The sequence below is a fragment of the Quercus robur genome, chromosome 8 (genome assembly GCF_932294415.1).
Source record: "Quercus robur chromosome 8, dhQueRobu3.1, whole genome shotgun sequence".
NCBI lineage: Eukaryota > Viridiplantae > Streptophyta > Magnoliopsida > Fagales > Fagaceae > Quercus > Quercus robur.
The window spans coordinates 30,357,637-30,379,820 of NC_065541.1; the positions used below are offsets into that span (position 1 = coordinate 30,357,637).

General features: G+C 34.0%; 1 protein-coding gene across 1 annotated transcript; it reads left to right on the forward strand.

Moving 5' to 3' along the window:
- The first annotated feature begins 232 nt into the window (after positions 1-232).
- On the forward strand, positions 233-18,913 carry LOC126695177 (SH2 domain-containing protein B-like). Its single transcript, XM_050391832.1, has 12 exons — positions 233-554; positions 1,796-1,987; positions 3,081-3,290; positions 3,372-3,461; positions 5,573-5,650; positions 5,756-5,920; positions 7,269-7,637; positions 12,254-12,537; positions 13,444-13,606; positions 16,163-16,512; positions 18,491-18,568; positions 18,693-18,913. The coding sequence occupies exons 1-12, from the start codon at positions 402-404 to the stop codon at positions 18,709-18,711; spliced, it is 2,151 nt and encodes a 716-aa protein (XP_050247789.1). The 5' UTR covers positions 233-401; the 3' UTR covers positions 18,712-18,913.
- Positions 18,914-22,184: the final 3,271 nt, after the last annotated feature.

The following is a 22,184-nucleotide window of genomic DNA, read 5'->3' on the forward strand; positions in this document are numbered from 1 at the left end:
AGATCCTATAGTTTCTTTCAATGGATGACTTGTAAAATCAATTCTCCCATCGGACTTGGAAAGCTGAGGTGGCTGTGATTGACTGGATTATCTTAGAATTCACTTAAAACCCGCAAAGGAGTAGATCCTAACCCAATTATTATAAAAAAAAAAAAAAAAAACAAAAAAAAAACCAAACAAACCAGAACGCATTACAGTAGTATTAACCGTTAATTAACAGCCGTCACCAAACACTTGTGTTTTTAATTTTAGCTCTTCTTCGGAGAGAGAGAGAGAGAGAGGGAGAAGTTGGGGTTTGGCGGGCTTAAGGTTTATTTCATTTTTTGTTGAAAGGTTTTTGGCAACTCTTGTCTAGAGAGTTGAGGTTTGTTTGATCTTTAATCAGATCGAAAATCAAAATCATGGTTAATGATATAGAAAGTAGAGAGTACTCGCTTTTGAAGGATTTTAGAGTGGAAATTGAGGAGGAAGAAGAAGGGACTACTTTCTCTCTTTGCTTTTGGGTTTACCTCATCAGCTCCTCCACTTCATTACCTGCTACAATCATTCAACAGGTCTTTTCTTAACTGCCTATTTTCTTACTTCACTTTTTTTTTTTTAGTCCAAATTGTTGTTTGTCATTTTTGTGCAATTGATGGGTTTTTTTTTTGGTTGGGTTCTTTCTGATGATCACTAGTCGTTTCTTCACGTTTTTGTGTAATTTGTTAAAGGGTTATTGTAGATAGTACCCGTTTATTAAATACCCAACTGGGGTTTGAAGGTTTTTATTTTTTGCAGTTTGTTACCTCTATTATCAGCTGCTGGAGTGGAACATTGTCCAAAATCTTGCGTGTTTTCATGTGATATATTACCGATTTTCCCTAAAATTTAAACTGTTATGAAAATAATGAATTTAATCATTTACCTATTATTCTAACAATCCCCTTACATGTAAGCCCAGTCTCCCCCTTAATAAGTGGGGCTCAACATGTGAGATTTTTAACTTTTAAATGAGAGGTAGAGTGGGGATAGGGTTTGATCTCAGGGAATTTTTTGATAGTTTCAAAAGCTTAAACTATTAGGAAATGACGAAATTAATCATTTAACCGTTATTCTTACTCCATTTATTAATGGAATTTGTGATTTTATTGGTCAGCTGTGTTACATGCTTCTTCAATGTTTTTTGTTTGTATGGACTAATTGTAGGACTCATTGCTGCTCCTACTCAAATTAACTTATGTACCCATGCCTTGTATCAGTTAGTCAATGCTATGTTGTTCCCATTAATGAATCAAATCAGATATCTGAGTAGAATCACATTTTTTATACTCACGTGGAGGATAATCTATATCTTTTCATTTCTATCTGTTTTGTGTGTGTGTGTGAAAATTAGTGTGCAATCTATTTCATGGTACTATAGTTTATTAGTACTTGACAAGCATTGGAAAACGTTCTTTTAATTCCTATAAAATTTTCCAAACCACCTGTTTATAACAACTAGTATGCAGCTGAATAACCCTCTGAAATTTTAAGATGATCTCTGTTAAAAGGAGTGGAAAATATGAGTGAGGATCAGGCCTGAGAGTTCTTTACAAACTGTGTCAGTCTGCAACATTATAAAATTATTTCATACTCTCAATGTTTTGAGATGTTTTTTTCTTTAAGGGTTAAGGTTTCTCGTTCTCATTGTTCACCTATGACAATACCTTTCTAATGTCTTTTGTAATTGTTAGTCTTGTAGTTTATATTTATATTTATGTATATTTTTTGAAACTCTGTCAATAGATTGGTGGATAACATTCCCTTTAGTATGCAGGTGCACTCAGATAGTGTTGGTAGTGCTCCTTTTCTTGTTCTAGATGAAAAAAAGAGAATGATGCTTCTGCCATTGCTTCTCTTGCACAAAGAAGCTCCTGATCCTGAAAATTCCACTTCCTGGCTTGAAGCTCCACATGCATCCATGGAAATTGAGTTTCCTTATGAAAAGTGGATTCATGTTGGATGTGAGGTATGCAATATTTTTTGTTTTTGTTGTTATTCTTATTTTTTAGGGGGTATATATCACATTGTAATAGTTTTCTACATTGTTTTTCCTGCCAATAGGAATAAAGGGAGCTGAACTGTATTGGTGTTACTTCATCCATGTTCTTAATTGCTGTGCTAATTTTATTTCTTTGACATTTGTTTTTCTCTATCATATATCTCTGTAACTTAAAAAAAAAAATTGTTCTTTTGTTTGGATCTTAAGGTTGTCCGCGTTATGGAGTTTATGAATTTTCATCTTTGATGCATAATTGATGTAAGATTTAGGCTTTTTTTGGGAAAAAAAAGTGGAATGAAAGAAAATGAAAGGATGGAAAAAAAGAGAGGAAAGAAGATATTAATATTCTTCATTGTAATTGTTTGGTAGGAGGGATATGTACATTTTACACATACTTGCAAAAGATGGTCACTAATGAGTTCAAACTAATAAAAAGCCAAAATATTAAATACTTTGGCCTGTTAGCTTAGCATTTTGTCATAAAAGAGAAAGAAATAAAATTAAGGTAGGATACCTTTTCTAAAAAGAGATGTCATGGAACTTAAAATTCATGGAAAGCCACAGAAACCTATAGTTTGTATATGGAAATTTAATAAATAGAAGGAATGAGTGATTCTTGATGTATTATTTGAAATTTGGGAAAAAAGTTGTAATAGACTGAAAGTTTTAATAGGAATAAGATGCCCCTCACCCCACCATCAAAGAGGAACATAATAGAGAAAACAGGAACATGAAATGGAAAACAAAACAAGATAAAGAAGAGAATAATATAAGAAGAGAGAGAGAGAGAGAGAGAGAGAAGGAAGAAACCTCTCAATGGTCAGAAAGGAAAATCAGAGTTGTAAAATGTGGAAGTACAAAAGCATTGAGAGAGAGTTTGTTTTCAATGATTGAAGCCTCACAATGTGATTGCACTTTTGGCTTAAGGTTGTTCCTGAGCATTCCTTCACGAGGTACACCATGAAGCAATTTAGGTGTATGTCACTAGTAATATTTGTGAACACATTCTGTGTTTCTTATGAAGTATATTGAGATAATTATTTTGATGTGTATTTTTCAGGTTTCTACTGATTTTGTTCGGCTCAATATTGATGGAGAGATTGTGGGGGAGAAGTCACTGTCTTCCTTGATTAACAAAGATTCGCCCACAAGTAGTTTTGGGAAGTTAGCCTTGGCTAATATTGGTGGACACTGTGACAGTCTGCAGGGTTATGTCCACAATGTTGAAGTCTTACCTCCAGCTTTATCTATTAAGGACCACTGGGGAAAGGTGCGCCACAGCTTTAGTTTTTTAATCCCTACAATTATGTATGTTTGCTTTTTACTTGACAAATACCATATGCGATGCCAGGATGTGCCTCTAAAATTATCTATCGATAATTCATCTGCCTCTGAAATTGAAGTAGGTGATGATGGTGTTTGGAGTATTGTTGGTGGCAAGGTTAGAAAGATCTTTTACGTTATATGTTGCTTGGTTATCCTGTCATATGCATCATCTTTCATTGTTTGAAATGAGTCATTTATGGATATTTCTTTAAAATTTCTTTTAAAGTATAATTTATGATGTATAAACTTGCTGTATCTCTGTTGTGATGCTTCTTAAGTTCATCTCTACTTCATCTTCTATGACTGTTGTTAGGCTATTATCAAATTGATCCATAAAATTCCCTCTGCATATGAGTTGCCTCTACTGTGTTCCAATGTTGTAGCTTTGAGCCTTTGACATGTCCCTCCTTTTAATTATATATATATTATTTTGATAAGTAATAAATTTCATTAAGAAAGCACAAAAAGGGGGTGCAATTGCAGTACACAGGATGCATACAGGATAGCATTTTAATTATATGACCATCATTATCTAGATCCATCACTTGTATTGATGTAATTTTGTAGTTTTTGTGCATAAAAGGAAACTCTAATTTACAGTTAAGATGGATAAGTGAAAATATAGGGAAAGATGTCATATGAAATTGATGCATTGGTGAGGAGCATGATTTGATTTAGAGGAAGACTTAAAATAGTACTAGTAGAAGTAGTTTGTTTTTTTGTTATTTTTTTCCCTTTTGTTTTGTATGGTAAGTTGCAAATGTACTTTAGCGGATTTTGAATCCAAGACCTCACCCTCCATCCCATTATTATAGGAATAGTAAGTGTTAGTTGAATTGTAGCTTTGACACTTGTAGATGTACTAGAAAAGGACATGTTAATTAAGGAAGTAACAAAAAGTTTCATTTTGGATAGGCTACAATAGAATAGAAGAATACACATGGCCGATCCCAATTAGTTGATTAATTTGTTGAGGATACATAGTTGAATCCTCATTGGGCTTTTGGGTGGGTAATATAACATAATTGAGCACATACTCATTAGCCTTAGGCCTTTTGGGTTAAAATGTATCTTTATATGTTATATTAACTACTTAAGAAGTCTCCCCAAGGTGTTTATCTCCCCTAACAAGTGGTATTAGAGCCTATGATGGTGTGGGGCAAAAAGGTGGCAAGGTTATCGAGGTTTCTTTTGCAGTTGGAGCAAGAACGGGGTGTGTGCACTTGGAGCCCTCTTGCAAATGGAGTAGGGATGGGTCCCTTTCGCTGTTGGAGTGTGGACGGTATATTGCACCAAGCAAGCCCATAAAGCCCACCCAAACGATCTTGGAAAAAAGGCTCAACGAAGGAATATTATTGCCAATGGTGCTAGACAGTGGTGAGGTGGGAGGTTTTCATGGAGGATAAAAGACATGTGGAGTTGACACGTGGAGGCTCATGGATGATGCACTAGTGAAGGAAAAAGCCCATTAGGTAAGGGGGAGCAAGTAGGACTTGTTCACGGCCCATAGAGAGATCTTGAAGCCCATAGAAAGGTAGAGACTCACATGTGAATGGAAGATTTTTGGGTGTACATGTATGAGTAAAGTCCCACATTAAATAATAATGAGAAAAATGAATGGTTAATATAACATAATTAAGCACATACCTATTGTGCTTAGGCCTTTTGGTTTAAAATGTATCTCTTTATGTTATATTAATTATTCATTGGATGCATGTGTAAAGTTGCTAATAAAATTCTAATCAAATTGATGAAGTACCACTTGGCCCAAAAGCTTAAGCGGTTAAGAAAGAGTGAATTTATTCATTTAACCATTTTTCTAACAATCCCATCATGTGTGGGTCTAGAATCTTCCTTAATATGTGGGGTCTAACACATGGAAATTTTAACTTTTTGAAATAGGAAGTGTAGTGGAGACAGGGTTCTAATTTAGGACTACCTTACTTTGATATCATGATAAATTATCACAAAAGCTTAAGCTGTTAAAAAGTGATGAACCATTATTATATCACTTACTTACATATGTCATATAATAAATTTCTATATTTATTTAAATTCAACAAGTTTCCTCTCTTTATAGCGTATATTCTTATTTCTAAGTCAAAGGATTTTGTCTTCTCTTAAATGCTCTTTCTAGCACAATGTTGTACAAGTTATTGTCTATTCTCAAGTAATGATCTACTTTTATTTCGGATTTCTTCTAATCTATATTGCCTCTGTTTACAGGCATCGTGTCGCCGGAACTTTTCTCTGGATGTTGTTTTATTGAATGCCTCAGGCCAGCCTGTAAATAAGGATGTTGAGGTTTATATCTTTGGCTTTTGCATATCATACAATTAATCACAACTATTCTATGTTGGTTTTGACAGTAATTTGGTTTTTGTATTTACAAATTGCTTCTCTTAACAGGTTGTTGCTTCACTTTTATATGCTGATAATGGGGCACTTGTGGAGAACACAACCGATGCAGAAGCTCCTCTTTTGGCTAGCTATGACGGAATTGAATATGCTTCTTGTGAAAGACCAAGTAAAATGTTGCAGGGACGTGCATCCTTCAAGCTCAAGATATCTCAGGTATGTGAAATGTTGCTTGTAGCACCTCTTGTGTTAAGAATGTTTTTCTTCCCTAGAACTGGTAGGAAGATATATAAGCAACTTGCTTGTCTGCATGGAAAACTTGGTTGTTAATACTGTTTCAGCATTGTTTTGTTTTTATCCAGTTGAATGAATGTTCCATTCCTGGTTCATCAATCATTTTGTAGCATTTTGAGTTTAATGACAGGAAAGAATATGTACTGTCGAAATGTAGTTACATACGTGAAGCAGCTTAATAAGCTAAAAACATTATTCCAAGTATAGAATTTAAACATTATCCAACAGTTTTATGTTGTTCTACATAAGAAAAAAGTATGCACATTCAAGTTAACATAACATAAAACAATTTAAAAACACGTAAGGAAATTAACAGCAATTAAAAAAAGGGTAGTTTGAACTTTATGCTTGAACTCCTTACCTGAAAAAGAAAAAAAAATTCTTGGACTTACGGTTTTTTGTACTCAGCTGGTTCTTCAATCAAAATGTGTGACGTGTACATGGGGTACCACATTACTACCTCATGCTTTAATGGCTCCTCGGTCCTTAATGCTTTATTTGGTATCAAAACTCAATCACTCTCTTCTAATGGTTTAGTTGGAAACTGAGAAACTCATACATTGAGTTCCACTTTTCATATTCTACACAATGAAGCTGAGGTTGCTTGTAAAGAAGTGGTTTGATATGAAGGGAAAATCATCATTCACAATTGTGGGTAACTGATTTGGGAAGCGCAAAGAAATATTTATTTAAATTTAGTTCATGTAATCTTGGAAGTCAATTGTATTTTTATTGGTCATGTAGATTTTTATTTTAGGTATCAGTAGTTAATTAGGTTAGTATTTTATTTAATTTCCCAAGTCAATTAGAATTAGGGTTTGCTGAGTCAATGAGAATTAGGGTTTAGTTTTAGTAGTCTATATAAGTATGCATGGTCCCAAAGTAACTGGTTTAACTTGTGGGTACCTAATTGTAAAGAGATGAAGTCACACATTTGCATATGGAGCCCATGCAAGAGCCTATGTGTCAATATACTGGAAAAGTTGAAATATCTATACCTATTAGTGTTGAGAAGGATATCTTCTATCAGGAAGCCAAGTAATATTTCATATTATTGAATGACTTTGGTGATAATGTTACCTTAAATTAACATTTGTGAGCATGACACAACAGAAACGGTTCCTTTCTTGTTAAAGGAAAACACATAGAAAAAACATTCCAGTTTTCCTCTTAATCAGAGATTAGATTTTGTCTTAGATTTATGTGCATGCCAGTTGTTGTGGTGTACTGCTGGAACTTTTCAATGACTTCTTTTTCTTTTTAATTTCAGCTTTCATCCAAGTGTGATAATAGACTTTTCCGTATCAGATTTCACATGTTGAAAAGTGGAAGTTATCCTTTCTTTGAGGCATTCTCACCTCCAATTCGTTGTATATCACGGGGCCGTAATGCTCGAGGGTCCTCTCTGATGTGGAAAAGATCAACTTCTACCTTCCATCCTGTTAATATATCTCAGTCATCTAGAGTGGATGAAGGGTCCTTAGAACTTGAGCACAGCTCCATATATGAAGCAAGACCCTATTCATCATCAAAGCGGGTTAGGTCTGGACATTATAAACTATCTACAACCTTTGAGACTGATCCTAACTTGAAGAGACCTGATGAGGAATGCAACTCTCATCCCTGGACAGTTAATCAGGTATTACTGGGTACTCTCTCTCTCCTATGTTTAGTTATTTTACTTACTAAACATTTCCTGGTAGAGCATCAGAGACTAATTGAAGAGAAAAATGTTGTGGCATTAAAAGTGGTTCCCCCCCCCCCCCCCCCCCCCCCCCCCCATCAAAAAAAAAAAAAAAAATTAGCTAGAATGTTTACCATGCAAAATATGGTGTTATTGCTACATGGAAAGCTCATGGTATGCAAATACTCTTACAGAACTTGACATTATAAAGTTTTGGCTATATCTGTCCAACAATCTTAATGATTAGATGCTTCAGCCAAATGGAAATATAAGTAATAAAATAAAACAAGAAGGGAAAAGTTATTGCATACATACCGGACCTGTCTTCTCAACAGAGGAAAAGATATACAAATTCTTAATTTTTTTGCTGAGTATTCATAGTTTCCTAGAAGTTACTCAGATAATTGTAATAAATTTCTTTTTCAAATGTATTTTCCAATGTTTGTGTCATACCAACTTGCATCCCATAATTCATATATTACTTTATATATATTGTTCCACAAGTACTTAAGTGTCCATGTATCCCAAGATTTGGAGATTCAAATAATCTGACACCTAAAACAATACTTGTAGTCAATTCTCATTACCAAGTCCATGTAAGTACTAAATAATCATAGCTTGCCATTTTCAGGGACTCCTGACCTTTTCCCCTTTCTATGTATTTATAGTTGCTACGATGAATCATTAAAATCACTCCTGGCTTAAACCTGCTTTTACTGCACATCATAACACCTTACTGTTTTGCTATCCTGGATGCCCTTTTGGAATTGCAGATCTTCCTGATTCATACTTTGAATTCTGTAGTTATGAAAGCATACTCTCTCTCTCTTGATATATATATGTGTGTGTGTGTGTGTGTGTGCACGCACTAAGTGAAACATGACAGTGGGTATTCTTTTATTTTCTTTTGAGCAATAGAGTAATTAAGCATTCAAATTCAAAGTAAAGAGCTCTAAGGGATCCAAAATCTGGGGTTACAGTGGCACTGAATAGTTGAAAATAAAAGGTAAACATGCACATAACATATATCAACACAAGATAATGTTATTCAACTTTGGGGCAATGTCTATGGGCTAAGATGGCCGAAAACTTCACTCTATAAGATAAATTTTATGGTAGTGTCTCTCAAATTTGTAGGTCTTTATAATGCAAAAAATTATTTTTAATGAATACATCCAATCGCAATTTCACTTGGATTCTATTCTATTTTGTATGATAGAAATAGAAATTGCCACAATGGAATCTGATAAGTGAGATTTCAAGTAAGTGTTTCTTTATAATGCAAAAAAGCATATTCTCTCTCAGGGTAAAAATCTCTCAAAGGCCCTAGTATTTTAATGTGTGCTAGATCATATGATAAGAGAAAATCCCTAAAAACTAACCAACTCAGGAAACAAATCAGAAGTGGTTGAACAGGAATAGCAGGCAAGACATTTGAGTTGAGCTAACTACTAAAATCATCTTGTTTTTGTTTTTTGTGCTTATTTTTTCTTCCCCACTTATTAATATTTATTCACACAATCTATTCTGGAAGTAGATTAATTTTCTTTAAGAGTACTCTCTAGTTTCCTTACAGGAACTGATAGTATATCTTTGATCTGGTAAACCTTCATAGTTATCTCTGAATGAGTACTGTATCTTATGTGATTGAACTAACATCCACACAAAAAGTACTTGTATGATTCATTCGAGTTTGTGCTCAACAAAGTTTCCAAAAATTTCATAATCAAGTTTCTTTCACTTTAGCCCAGTCCATCAAAGTGAATCCATAAAAAAACATTGAAACTGTAAATGGTGTCTTTTTGCAAGAATGTCATCTAACAATTCTTTTTGATTTCAATTCATGGGAATTAAAGATGAATTTGTAACAACCTGAGGAAGCGCTAGCCATTCCTCTGCTTACGCTCCAAAAGGACTAGTCAAGTTGCAATTGAGGCCCCTTGTAATTACTTATAAACCCAAGATCCACCTAGTACACTCCCGATGTGGGACTCAACACATGACCATACAACACATATTCAAAAAATCCAATCCACACAATTTGGGTTATCACAATCTCCCCCACTTATATTCCTCATGCCCTCGTTAGAGCCCACATTTTCTTGCGGTATCCTCAAACAAAACGGCATTACCAAGTTAGCTATGTATTATTTCTAGGCGAAAATGCACTTTTGGTCTCTACATTTGCCGATTCTTGTTTTGGTCCTTACTTTTTAGTCACGCCTGCCTGAAAACGAAAAACCATGTCCATTTTCCCTGTTGTCAATTCGTACGTGGCAAACAGAGTGCACAGGTGGCATGTTAGATGTTGTTGTGGCTAATAAAATAATAATAATAAATTTTATTTAATTTTTTAAAAAAGCAATGTTAGCATTTAAATAAATAAAAAAATCACAAAAATTAAAAACAAAATTCTGAATTTCTAATTTTTAAAAATTTAATTAAATGAATTTTTTTAATCTTAAATCAAAAATTGTTTTTAATTTAAACAATTTTATTTTTAATTTTTTTTTTATTTTTAAGATTAAACCATTGAACCATGACTTGGGTTTAGAGAGAGAGAGAGAGATTGAGATGAGGCTAGTTTGGAGCATATTGAGGGGAAGGAACCTCTGAACCCCTCTTCAACTTCGGCTTCTCTACTTCTTCTTTGGCTTCTCCGTGTGCCAAGTAAGCCACCATGAACAGCTTCTCTCTCTCTCAACTGGTAGTGGTTCAAACTTTATCTCTCTCTAGACCCATTGGTGAAAAACTAACTCTCTCTCTCTAAACCCATGGCTGAAACCCAGTGATGGCTTTCTTTCTAAGCTTGCATTTTTGTTTTGGGAAATGGGTTTGATTGGCGGGGTAGTGTTGTTGATGGCGGATTTGGGTCAAGGATGGTGAGTATGTTTTCGTGTTTACAGGTTGTGGGTCTTGGATTTATGAACCTTGTATGGATGAATGTGAAGGAGTATTTGGTTATGGCAAATTTTCTATTCTGGTGTGTTGATAAATTGTAATAATTATGGAGATTTTGCCCTTGATGTTCTAGGTTTGTTTGTGGTTTTTTTTTTTGGATGTGGATTTGTGTGTTTTATTGGGCTTCTTTTGTGTTTTTTCCCAATAAAATTTCTGGGATAATGGGTTTATTTCTTGGCTTTATGGGTTTGATTTACTAGAGGTTTCAATGCTGAATGTATTAAAATTTGCTGAGATTGATTATGAGTGGGTTGGCCAGTTGAGTTGGGTTTGTCTTGATTTGGGGGAGAACATGAAGCATGAAGTTCATGTTCTAGGGAAGAAGGGGAAGAAGAACAATGTTCTTCCAAAAAAAATAAATAATATATATAAGTTTTAAAAAAAAAAAAAAATTATTTCATTACTTGTTTATTAATTTTTTGAAGTGGTTTTTTTAATAAAATAAAATGCTGATGTGGCATCTTAAATATTATTTTAATTACCACGTAAGCTCCATACTTGGCCACATCAGCATCTATCATGCCACCTATGCACTTTGTTTGCCATGTATGAATTTTCTATTAGTAGGTTGATGGCAAAATGGACATGGTTTTTCATTTTTAGGGACTCAGGTAGATGCAACTAAAAAATAGGGACCAAAACAAGAATCGGCCCAAAATGCAGGGACCAAAAGTGTATTTTCATCATATTTCTAACAAACAGAGGAAAGCGCAAGCTACATATGCGTTTTTACCCTAAAATGACTACTCAAGTTACAATTGGGGCTCTTCATAATCACTTATAAACCGAAGATTCACCTAATAAATACGGGACCCAACACATGCATGCACACTCAAACAACCCAATCTAATAAAATCCACATAATTTGACACCTTTTCACTTCATCATATTCTTTCATGATCTATTTAAGATGTCATGGAGCTTTATCCATTATTCCTATAACATGTATTAATTTTATTTCAAGGTTATTGTTAGAGAATTAGAGATATAATATGGGTTGTACTCATGTGTTGTATGAGTGGTGCTCTTCTAGAAGTGTCTGTAATATTCATGTGGTTAAATTTACCTACCAGCTGTCACCATTAATAACATTCCCTATCCCATTGTAACCACCTCTCCTACATAAGTAATGAATAGTCTGAGGGCGGGTATCTAAGATTTTTCTTGCTCATTCTTTCTGCTATTATTGTTCTCTTTCCTTCTTCAACAGTTATAGTTTTTTTTTTTTTTTTTTTTTTTTTTTTTTTTTTTTAATGTTTTTTTAAAAACAAGAATTTGTTTATTTGAGAACATAAAATTATGTTCTATCAGTTGTAGGATAGGGAGGAAACTGGAACTTTTTAATTCTTTTAGAATACCTATATATTGGAACAGAAATGAAGAAGATGATTAATATAATTATTGAGAGTGATCTAAAATTTTGTGGTCTGTCACATGGGAGATGGAGCTTCAATTTCTATCCTAGCACATAGGTTTTATTTATGATACTTTTTGTATTTTTTAGCAAAAGCTAGATCCCAGCTCCCCTTCTCATTCTTATATGCTAGGTTCTAGAAACATTTTCTTTGATTAATCAACTTTATTTTCATAATTCTCATGTATCTTTAAAGGTTGAGAATGAGTTCGGGAGGAGTTTGGAGGGGAGACCTGAAAACCTTGAAGAAGCAGATGACTCGCTTTCTGATTCTGAGAGTACTGAAGAAAGAAATTCACCTTTTAAGAGTATTTCAAGTGGAAAAAGCCCAATATCAGACGTTACCATTTTCAAATACTCTCTCTCAGCCTTAACTGAGAGGTCTTTTATGCTCAAGGAGATTGCTATGTCTGCTTCTGACAATGAGCTTTCAGAATTCGCTCATCAGGTGTCTCTGTATTCGGGATGTTCACACCACAGGTAGTTAATATACAAATGCTATGCTTTTATCAGTGAATGTATTCACATTGAAGTTTAAGTGAGCATATCTTAATATCCCATCTGGCTTGATGATTTGTGGTCACCTTTTTTAATGAAATACCTGCTGGCATCTTCATCAAGAAATGCTCTTTTGTTAGTGACTGTATTCTTATTGTAGTTCAAGTGGGCATTATTGTAATATGGCATGATGATTTTTTGTCGATTCTTTTAGTGATAGAGAGGTCTGCTGACATCTTTATTAAGGATGCTCTTTAAGTTTGACTACTACCTCACTGGTTTTTTCCTGGCATAGGTTTTCTGTGTAATTTTCAAATCACAATTATGCTGTCATGTTTACGTTTTACCTTACATTTCATGTATCTGCTGTTATGATAGTAAAAAGATCAAAAATTTGCTCCATCTTCTTGTGATTTGAGACTGGGAGGGCTATATAATGAACAAAAGTATTTAAGAAAAAAGAACTTTGGAAGTTTTTTGATAAGTAAGATGAGACTATGGAAGTACCAAGCATTTCATGCTCCTGCACTATGTAAATGTTTTCTAGTTTCTGCTGCTTCTTTTACTTGAATAATACAAGTGTATTATAAACCTTATGTAAACATGTTTCATTTGAATGATGCACAAGTGCATGTTTTCCCCTAGAGGTTGGAGCAAACACTTATTTTCAGTTGAGGAAGCTAACTTATGCCAAAGTCCAAATTTACCCAGGGATTTATATGTATTCTTTGTTATTCTTTGCACCATTTCATATGTTTTTATTTCTGACCTATGTATTGGGTAAGACTTCTCCCATACCAATGGGCTTATTTTTGGATAAAGCAAGTGGCCGCTACAACCCACTGCAAGCTCTTGCCAGATCTATATTTTGTAACATCCTTTTCTCAGGCACCAAATTAGCATTGCAAAGAGATTGATAGAGGAAGGAACAAAAGCTTGGAGTTTGATTTCACAAAACAACCACTACATTCGTTGGGAGAATGCGGTTTTTGAAATTGAAGAATACTTTATGAAGATTGCTCATTGCAGTTCTAGATCTCTCACACAACAGGTTTCTTCTTCTTCTTTTTCTTATCCTTCCTTCCCCACCCCCTTTGTCTCTCACAATGTATTTTCATGATTTTTTTAATATTAAGCACATGTGGCTAGCCAATGAGCTTGCTCAACTGGCACTTCCTCCCTTATAAGTTCTAGGCGTGAAGGGTGAGGTTGTGAGTTCAAGACCCATTGGGTACATGTAACTTTTACCAATAAAAAAAATGAAGCTCACCTGATTGGGAATTTATTTGATTGATTGTCCAAACATGTAAGGGATTGAGAAGTTTTGGGGATATTGATGAGGAAAATATCTTAATTTTTATTTTTTTTTAAAAAATCCATAACATATTCAATCCCAAAGATACTTTATAAAAATAAAAAAAATAAAAAATTATAGGATATACCACCTGTATATATGTCTTAACATGTGCACGCACGCACTCACAATGAATTTACTAGTGCTACATATAGTGACTTTTCAACAAGATTGATCAGTTTTTGTTAAAATGCTGTGTTCTAGAGGGTAAAAAAATTCGGTTTTGCTCTTTTGTAACATGGAGTCAGTGCAGTTCATTTTCTTGCTTCTTCTTTTGTGAAGTGACATGGTCAGCATTCTTCATGCATCTTAGAAATGGACTGGTTTATAACTGGAAAGTCTTCTCCTTATATATTTTGTGGTTAAGTGATTAAATTCATTATTTCCTAATAGTTTAAACTTTTGAGAGAATTGGTAGCTTAACATGGTATCAGAGCAGGAGATTCTAAGTTTTATCTTTGGTTTTACTCTACCTCCCATTTAAAATGTAAAAAGTCCCACATGTTAAGCCCCACTTATTAAGGGGAGTTTAGGCCTACACGTGAGAGAGAGTGTTAGAACTATGGTTAAATGATTAAATTTATTATTTTCTAATAGTTTAAGCTTTTGAGAGAATTGGTAATTTAGTATATACAATGTTTGTTTTGGTGCTTATGGCGGGAGCGAAATGCTAGATGTTTTGAGGATTGTGAACGGTCTATTCTTGACATAAAATCTTTCTATTTCCATACTTTCCTCGATTGGAGTTTAGTTCTGCCATCTTGTTCATTTGTCCCTACCTGATCTTATTGATCATTGTAATCCGGGTTCTTGATTTGTGCCATTATTGTACATTTCCAGTGTACTTGGTTGGCTTTTTTTCTTAATAAAATTTCTTATGTTACTTAAAAAAAAAAAAAAAAGTATAAATATGTATATACACACACACACACACTAAACGGGCTCTTGATGTAGGGTGGGTGAAGAAAATTTTGTTTTTATTTAATTTTTAAGTCATTTGTATTTTTAGTAATGATTCATTGGATTTTATTTTAGGTCTTATTAGCTAATTAGTTTATCAGCATTTTATTTAATTTCCCTCAAGATTAGTTTCATGTCAATTAAGACTACGGTTTAGTCCTAGTAATTTATATAAGTGCCTTATTGTACTCCAATGATGACACATTTATACAACAACAAAACCTTATTGCCAAAAATATGAATTCTTAACAAACTAATCAGGGTTGACAACATGTATTCTTCTATTTCATATTATCCTATACAAAATCATTCTCTTAGTCACCTCCTTAATCAATATGTTTAATAGAGACTAGTTTATGATGATTAAAATTACAATGGAGTTTTTCCAACGCCTAATTGTTGACATTTAGGTTTATTTCTATTTTACATTTTTTGTTTTCCGGTATAATCCTTTGAGAGTGTTTTGTACTAAATCACACTGGCTCTAGTTCATGTGCTCATCTTAAAAATGGATTGGTTTGCAACTGGAGGGTTATGTGATATTTGAGTTTGCAAGCTCATCTCCATTTAATTCTCAAGATTCTTTGATTTTTAAGCAACCTGGTTTGAGCTTGTTGCAAGTAGCCTTTGCTCATTATTTTTTGGTGACAGTAAGTGTAATCATGAACGATGAAGCATGAACATATTTCTGTGAATGTCCTTAGCTCGACTGAATGTCATTGTTTGTCCTCTCTAGTATTTTATCTTGAGTTTGGTTACCTTTTGTTTGTTGGTCAATGGAACTTAATAGAAAAGTTGTATAGACATGTATATCAATCGTATCATAAGATTGAGTTGAAGGATTGGTGACAAACACATCCTGCTAATTATGACACTATCAAAATTTGCAATGGTATTGAACATTAAATTTAGTGAGAAAGCTTCAACTACGAAAAACAGTAGAAAATGATTATAATGTTCTTGTTTTACATGAACTTGAAGTGTTGTACATTTATGGTTTATGTTTTAAAGATGATTTGGCCTCTAGTTTACTGTAGGACCTGATGCTTTCAAATTTTCAGGACTCATAATGACACTTAGTTTCTGTTATTGAACATTCAGGCAATCTTCTACTTGGGGGAACTGAAAAATGTCAATCATAAGTCAGAACATTATCTTATATGTGAATTTAAATTGATAAAAGCCAGAAATTGCTTTTGTTTGCTGAAGAAAGTCCTTGATTGATTGTCAGTGTAAAGTCATAACATGAAAATAACAGCCTTCAAAGATTTACAGATTTTCTATTTATTTTAGGACTTTGAGCTTCTGCGGAGTATCGCTGGTTGCCAAGAATATCTGGCCCAAGAGAACTTTGAGAAGATGTGGTGTTGGTTATACCCGGTAGCTTTCACGCTATCTAGAGACTGGATTAATGCATTATGGAGTTCTACTTCACCTAAATGGATAGAAGGATTCATAACAAAAGAAGAAGCAGAATCTTCACTTCAAGGTCCGAGGGGCCTTCAAGAGCCCGGGACGTTTATACTCCGGTTTCCTACTTCAAGGAGCTGGCCTCACCCTGATGCTGGCAACTTAATTGTGACTTATGTTGGCAGTGATTACACTCTTCACCACAGGCTTATTTCCCTTGATCAAATTTATGGGTATCCAGTTCATATTCTCTTTTCCTTCTCCTTTTTATTTATGTTATATAACTGTACTTACAAGAATACTGTTTAGCATATTTCCTAAGTGCAAAACTAGGAATCAAACACAATAAACCGAAAGGCTTCCATAACTGCAAAGATGAGGAATCAGAAGGTATCTTACTTATTAAGAAAGTGAAAGAAAGAAGAACAGAACTTTTGGATTTTTCAATGAAATTAACAAAAAGAAAAAAAGAAAAAAAAGAAAAGGAAAACAAGACTGAATTTTTAGGACAATCTGTAACCCCTTCTAATGGAGTTCCCTAAATACTGAAGTCTAAAAATTAATTGGGGAAAGTGGTAACTATACTAAGTTCTTGTGAGCAATTCTCATCCTTTAAATGGATCTCATCACAGAAAGTATGAAGTTGGAATAAATAGTTTAATAGGATGAGGTTCCAACCTTTTAAATTACATTAATGATATTCTGGATTTTCCAGGAAACTTGCATTCCTCTCATGGAGGAGATAAGGATGCATTGTCAATTTTATTTATCTGCTAACTTATTGCATGAGTAAGTAAGGAGTTCTGGATGACGAAAAATTGAGTAAATTTTTCTCATATGTTTTTCAGATGATTGGATCAGCAATCACTTGAATAAGAGAAACCAATCTGGCTACATAACTTTTCAAATGCAAATTTTTTAAAATATTCTTATCCCTATCATGTTACCTAACATTCAATAACTTGTCTTGCTTGTGAAAACATCTCTGCAGTTACAGAAAAAATCTTTTAGATTAATGATTACAATCATGTTGGGTGTATCTGATGTAGGATCTCTCTTTAATCAGATTCAAGAAATGATGATTCATACACAATGACCAAACTGACTGGTTTGGGGTTTTCAAAAATCGTAAATGGGGAGTGAGTTAAAGCATTGAGTCCTCTTAAAATCAGCATAATTTCGGGTTGGAACAATTTGTTCCGACTGCATTTTACTTTTCATGGGATTATTATATGATTGTATAGAGTTTGATGCTGAAACATTGGGTTATTGGTCTAATTACATTATGGATAAAGTTTAACTATAAAATTGGTTGTGAAAATGTCTTGTCCCTATCATGTTACCTAACATTCGATAACTTGTCTTGCTTGTGAAAATGTCTCTGCAGTTATAGAAAAAATCTTTTAGATTAATGATTACAATCATGTTGGGGGTCTCTGATGTAGGATCTCTCTTCAATCAGATTCATGAAATGATGATTCATACACAATGACCAAACTGACTGGTTTGGGGTTTTCAAAAAGCATAAATAGGGAGTGAGTTAAAGCATTGAGTTTTCTTACAATCAGCATAATTTCGGGTTGGAACAATTTGTTCCGACTGCATTTTACTTTTCATGGGATTATTATATGATTGTACAGAGTTAGATGCTGAAACATTGGGTTGTTGGTGTAATTACATTCTGAACAAAGTTTAGCTACAAAATTAGTTGTACCTTAAGGTTACAACCTTATTCAATATCTTTTTATTAGAAGTTAATTTTGACAAATCCACCATTGGATTACATTTTCTTCTTATATCTTTCATACTTGTAAAATTTCTAGAAAATTAACGATCAATAACTATGTCATCAATAAATTTTTTAAATTGCAAATTTTTGTAATTTAAAATTATATATAAAATATAATCTTATAGATTATATAACAAATAATATTCAATTGTCATAAAATTTGACATGTGTATTAAGAGTATAAAGAACACTCAATTCAATGGTTAAATTTTTGAAATATGATATAATATTAATAATATTGAATAAGGTTATAACCTTAGGCGGACACAATCACTCTTATATGATGCAAATAATTCTTTTCTTTTCTTCCTTAAGAAAGGAGCATATTTACTGTTATATTATCTATTGTCTTTCCCAATATAGAAAAAATTGAATATATAAAACGTGCTTGAAATTTCCTCATTATTATTTATATGTTTCAGTTCCAGTTCCAGTGAAATGAATGTAAAACCACTGCAAGATATGCTAATGGTAGAGCCTGAGCTGTCTCGGTTGGGAAGGCAAGATATATCTCAATTTCTCTATTTATTAAATTATTATATTATTTATACTCCTATCCTATCTACAATCAATAATATTAACGTTGCATGTATAATAATGCATTTGTTATTTGCAAATTGGCAGGATAATAAGAAGTCATTAATTGAATCCTTCAGTCTGCATTTGGTTTAGGGTGAGCTTTCCTTCTTCTTCTTCCGTTTTGTATATATGTATTGAGCATGGAGAGATGTCTCGAATGTAATAACCTTAGATCAATTTCTTTTTTTCAAAAAAAGAAAAGAAAAGAAAAAAAGTGGGCATCATACATTGATTCATATATTAACCGCTTTCCGTACTTTTTTTGAGTTGGCTGTAGCAACCAAGCCCTGACTTCTTCATATATTTGATTTTTCTTACTGAAAGATGGGCAAAGAAATAATAATATTTTTTTTCTTCTCTAAACTCGAATAATAAGGGAAAAATGAGGTAGCGTGAGTGTGACACACCTCGAATAGAGATGACCTTAAATCATCCAAATGAAGATTAAAATTTAACAATCATGAGACTCGTAAGTGTGCATGGTTTGATTGGTATGGTTTTTTCCCAAATTTATCACCGAATCAATAGGGATCAGTTTTTACATAATTGGAACTGATGTACACCGCCTAGAGTCGGTTTTCCGACCTATAGCGGTGCCCTTTTTGGCAGTTGGTTTGAAATATTAAAAAAACTTTTATTTATTTATTTATTTAATTTTATTTTTTTTTAATAATATCAATACATCAACATATTCAAGATTTCAAGCAAATACAAACTTTTATTTTATTTTATTTAGCAAGCTGTCAAAAACAGATTCCAACTCGTACTTATACCATAATTACTCATTACTCAATCAAAAAATAACAATATACACTACTCAATCTCAATATATATCAACTTAACAGAGAGGCAGAACCTAAGCAACTAAAATCAGAATGTAATGCAAATAAAATTGATATTGATTTCCATGTAAAAAAGACAAATAAATTTTTGAACCAAAGAAATGCTATACAATGAATTTATAGTACAACAAATAAACAAAAGCCAATGCCTAATAGGTAGTGCAGCAATACCACAGTAGTTCCCCTAAGTAGCTCAAAATCTCCAAGTCAAAAATATTGTCTCATTATCTTCCTTGACAGTATGTGTCCATTCATATGTGGCTCATAGCTTGACTCATGAACCTCTTCAGTTATTTGCTGTGCTTCCTTGGCGGTTATGCAAAGGAGATGAATTCCGTTATATGATCTTCTGTAAAGCCGTTCACCACAAATAATATAATTAGTAGACAACCTCCGGATGGCTAATTGATCATTCTTGTCTGCAGACTTTAGGTATGTCCCATCCTTGAGATATTGTAGGATGTCTGAATACCATTCACCTTGTCCATTCCTTTCCTCATCTTTTTCTATTGTCATGCAGTAGGCTGGTTCTTTTTGTTCCAACAATATCAATCTAGCTTCATCTTCCTTTGGCCCATCCATCATGGGTGCCATGGTTGCTAAGAGCATTCTCATCAGCTCTCTTATAAAAAATGTCATTTTAACACACCAAAAACCTACTTTATCATTTTAGTACATCATTTTACAATATCTCATTTATCAGATGTTTTATTCTTCAATTCTATACATTAAAATAATATTTCCTACCCATTAAAATAATATATTTATCCAAAACCCAGCAAATATACAAATGCACAGCCAGTGGCAATCGCCACTGGGTCCAACAACCACCACCACAACAACAACCACTGCTACAACCACCGCCACAACCTACAACCACAATCACCGGATCCTCCAACAAATTCCAAATCCAAAAACCTCAAAAAAAAAAAAAAAAAAAAAAAAAAAAAACTCAAAATCTTCAATAAAACCCCAACCTAACAGATCAATCAATGACCAAACTCAACCAACCATCGGCGGCGAGAGCTATGGAGGACGACAAGCAAAGAACGGCGACTGTGGAGGACGATGAGCAAAGAATGGTGACTGTGGAGGACGACGAGCAAAGATCGGCGACTGCCTCTGGGCGAGCAGAGGTTCAGATCGGTGAGCAGAGGTTCAGATTAGTGAGCTTCAATCGGTGAGCTCTACTTCAGATCGGAATTGCCTTCTTCATGATAGGAAAAGAAAGAGAGAGATAGTGACAGGAAAAAAAACAGAGAGAGAAAGAGGCGCAGAGACAGAGAGATGGAGAGATAAAAAAAATGAAAGTGAGAAAGAAATAGGGAGCAACAGAGAGATGGAGACCAAAGAGGAGAGAGAGAGAGAGCTGTGTTGCAGACGAAGAGAGATGTGTTGGGAGGAGAGAGAAAGGTGAATAAAATAATCTAAAGAATTATAGTATTGTTGTCCGTACGCTCTCATATTTGAGAGTGTACTGTAGCATGTCTCATAATTTTGAGACATTTAGCACATCTCATGAGGGGCTGTTTTTGGTGTTTGGTGTGCCAAATGCCAAATATTTGACATTTGGCACACCTGATGAGAATGCTCTAAAGCATCTACAATTTGTTTCTGCATTCTCGACACATACTGATATTGAATCTTGTTGAATTTTGATGCCCACTTCTAAAGACATTGATGATAAGGCATTAGCCTTTCTTCTTTGATCTTCCACTTATTTTGTATCTAAGAGATTATTAATGCTGAGTACCCTTATACCTCTAGTTCTCTTACTCCAAGGCCTAGGATTGCTTGTAAGCCCATGATGCAAGTTTTATATTCAGTGGCATTATTGGTGGCAGGAAAGTTAAGTCTGCCAAAAAAATGGAATGTGTGTCTCTTTTGGAGAGATTAAGAGAACTCCAATTTCACTTCCATTTTGATTTATTACTCCATCAAAATACATCTTCCACGATTCTACTTCAATCCCCATGATGTCTTCATCCGGAAAGTCTCCTTGGATCTCTTCAGCGTCTTCTGGTGAACAATAGGCTAGGTGATTGGCAATTACTCTCTCCTTCACAGATTTCTGAGTCACATACTTAATATCAAATTTTGACAGAAGCAAAACCTATTTAGCAGTCTTTCCATCTTGCACAGGTTTTTCCATTAAGTACTTCAAAGGATCAATTCTTGCAATCAACAAAACCTTGTAGGCAAGCATATAATGTCTGAGTTTACGGGTTGCCCATACAAGCGCTACACATGTCTTCTCTATTGGTGAATAGTTTTCTTCATAAGGCAACATCTTCTTGCTGATGTAGTATATCGCATTCTCCTTTCTAATCTCCTCTAGGTATTGAGCAAGTAGAGCTCCCATTGCTGTATCTATAGTAGTATGATACAATAACAATGGCTTTTTAAGAACTGGTGGGACAAGTATTGGTGGCTTCATCAGATAGTTTTTGATCTTTTCAAAGGCTTCTTGGCATTGTTCATTCCACACTGTTGGGACCTCCTTCTTGAGCAATCGGAAGATTGGTTCATATGTCATAGTGAGTTGGGCTATGAACCTGCTGATGTACTGTATCCTCCCTAGAAATCCTCGGATCTCCTTTTTAGTTCTTGGAGGCTTCATTTCTACAATTGCCTTGATTTTCTCAGGATCAACTTCTATTCCCCTCTGGCTTACCATAAACCCTAACAGTTTTCT

Excerpts from the sequence above, each read along its gene's own strand:
- LOC126695177 (XM_050391832.1), top strand. The coding sequence starts at position 402 with ATGGTTAATGATATAGAAAGTAGAGAGTACTCGCTTTTGAAGGATTTT. Across the intron at positions 3,291-3,371 it reads TTAAGGACCACTGGGGAAAG|GATGTGCCTCTAAAATTATC; the intron begins GTGCGCCACAGC and ends ATGCGATGCCAG. Across the intron at positions 5,921-7,268 it reads TCAAGCTCAAGATATCTCAG|CTTTCATCCAAGTGTGATAA; the intron begins GTATGTGAAATG and ends TTTTAATTTCAG.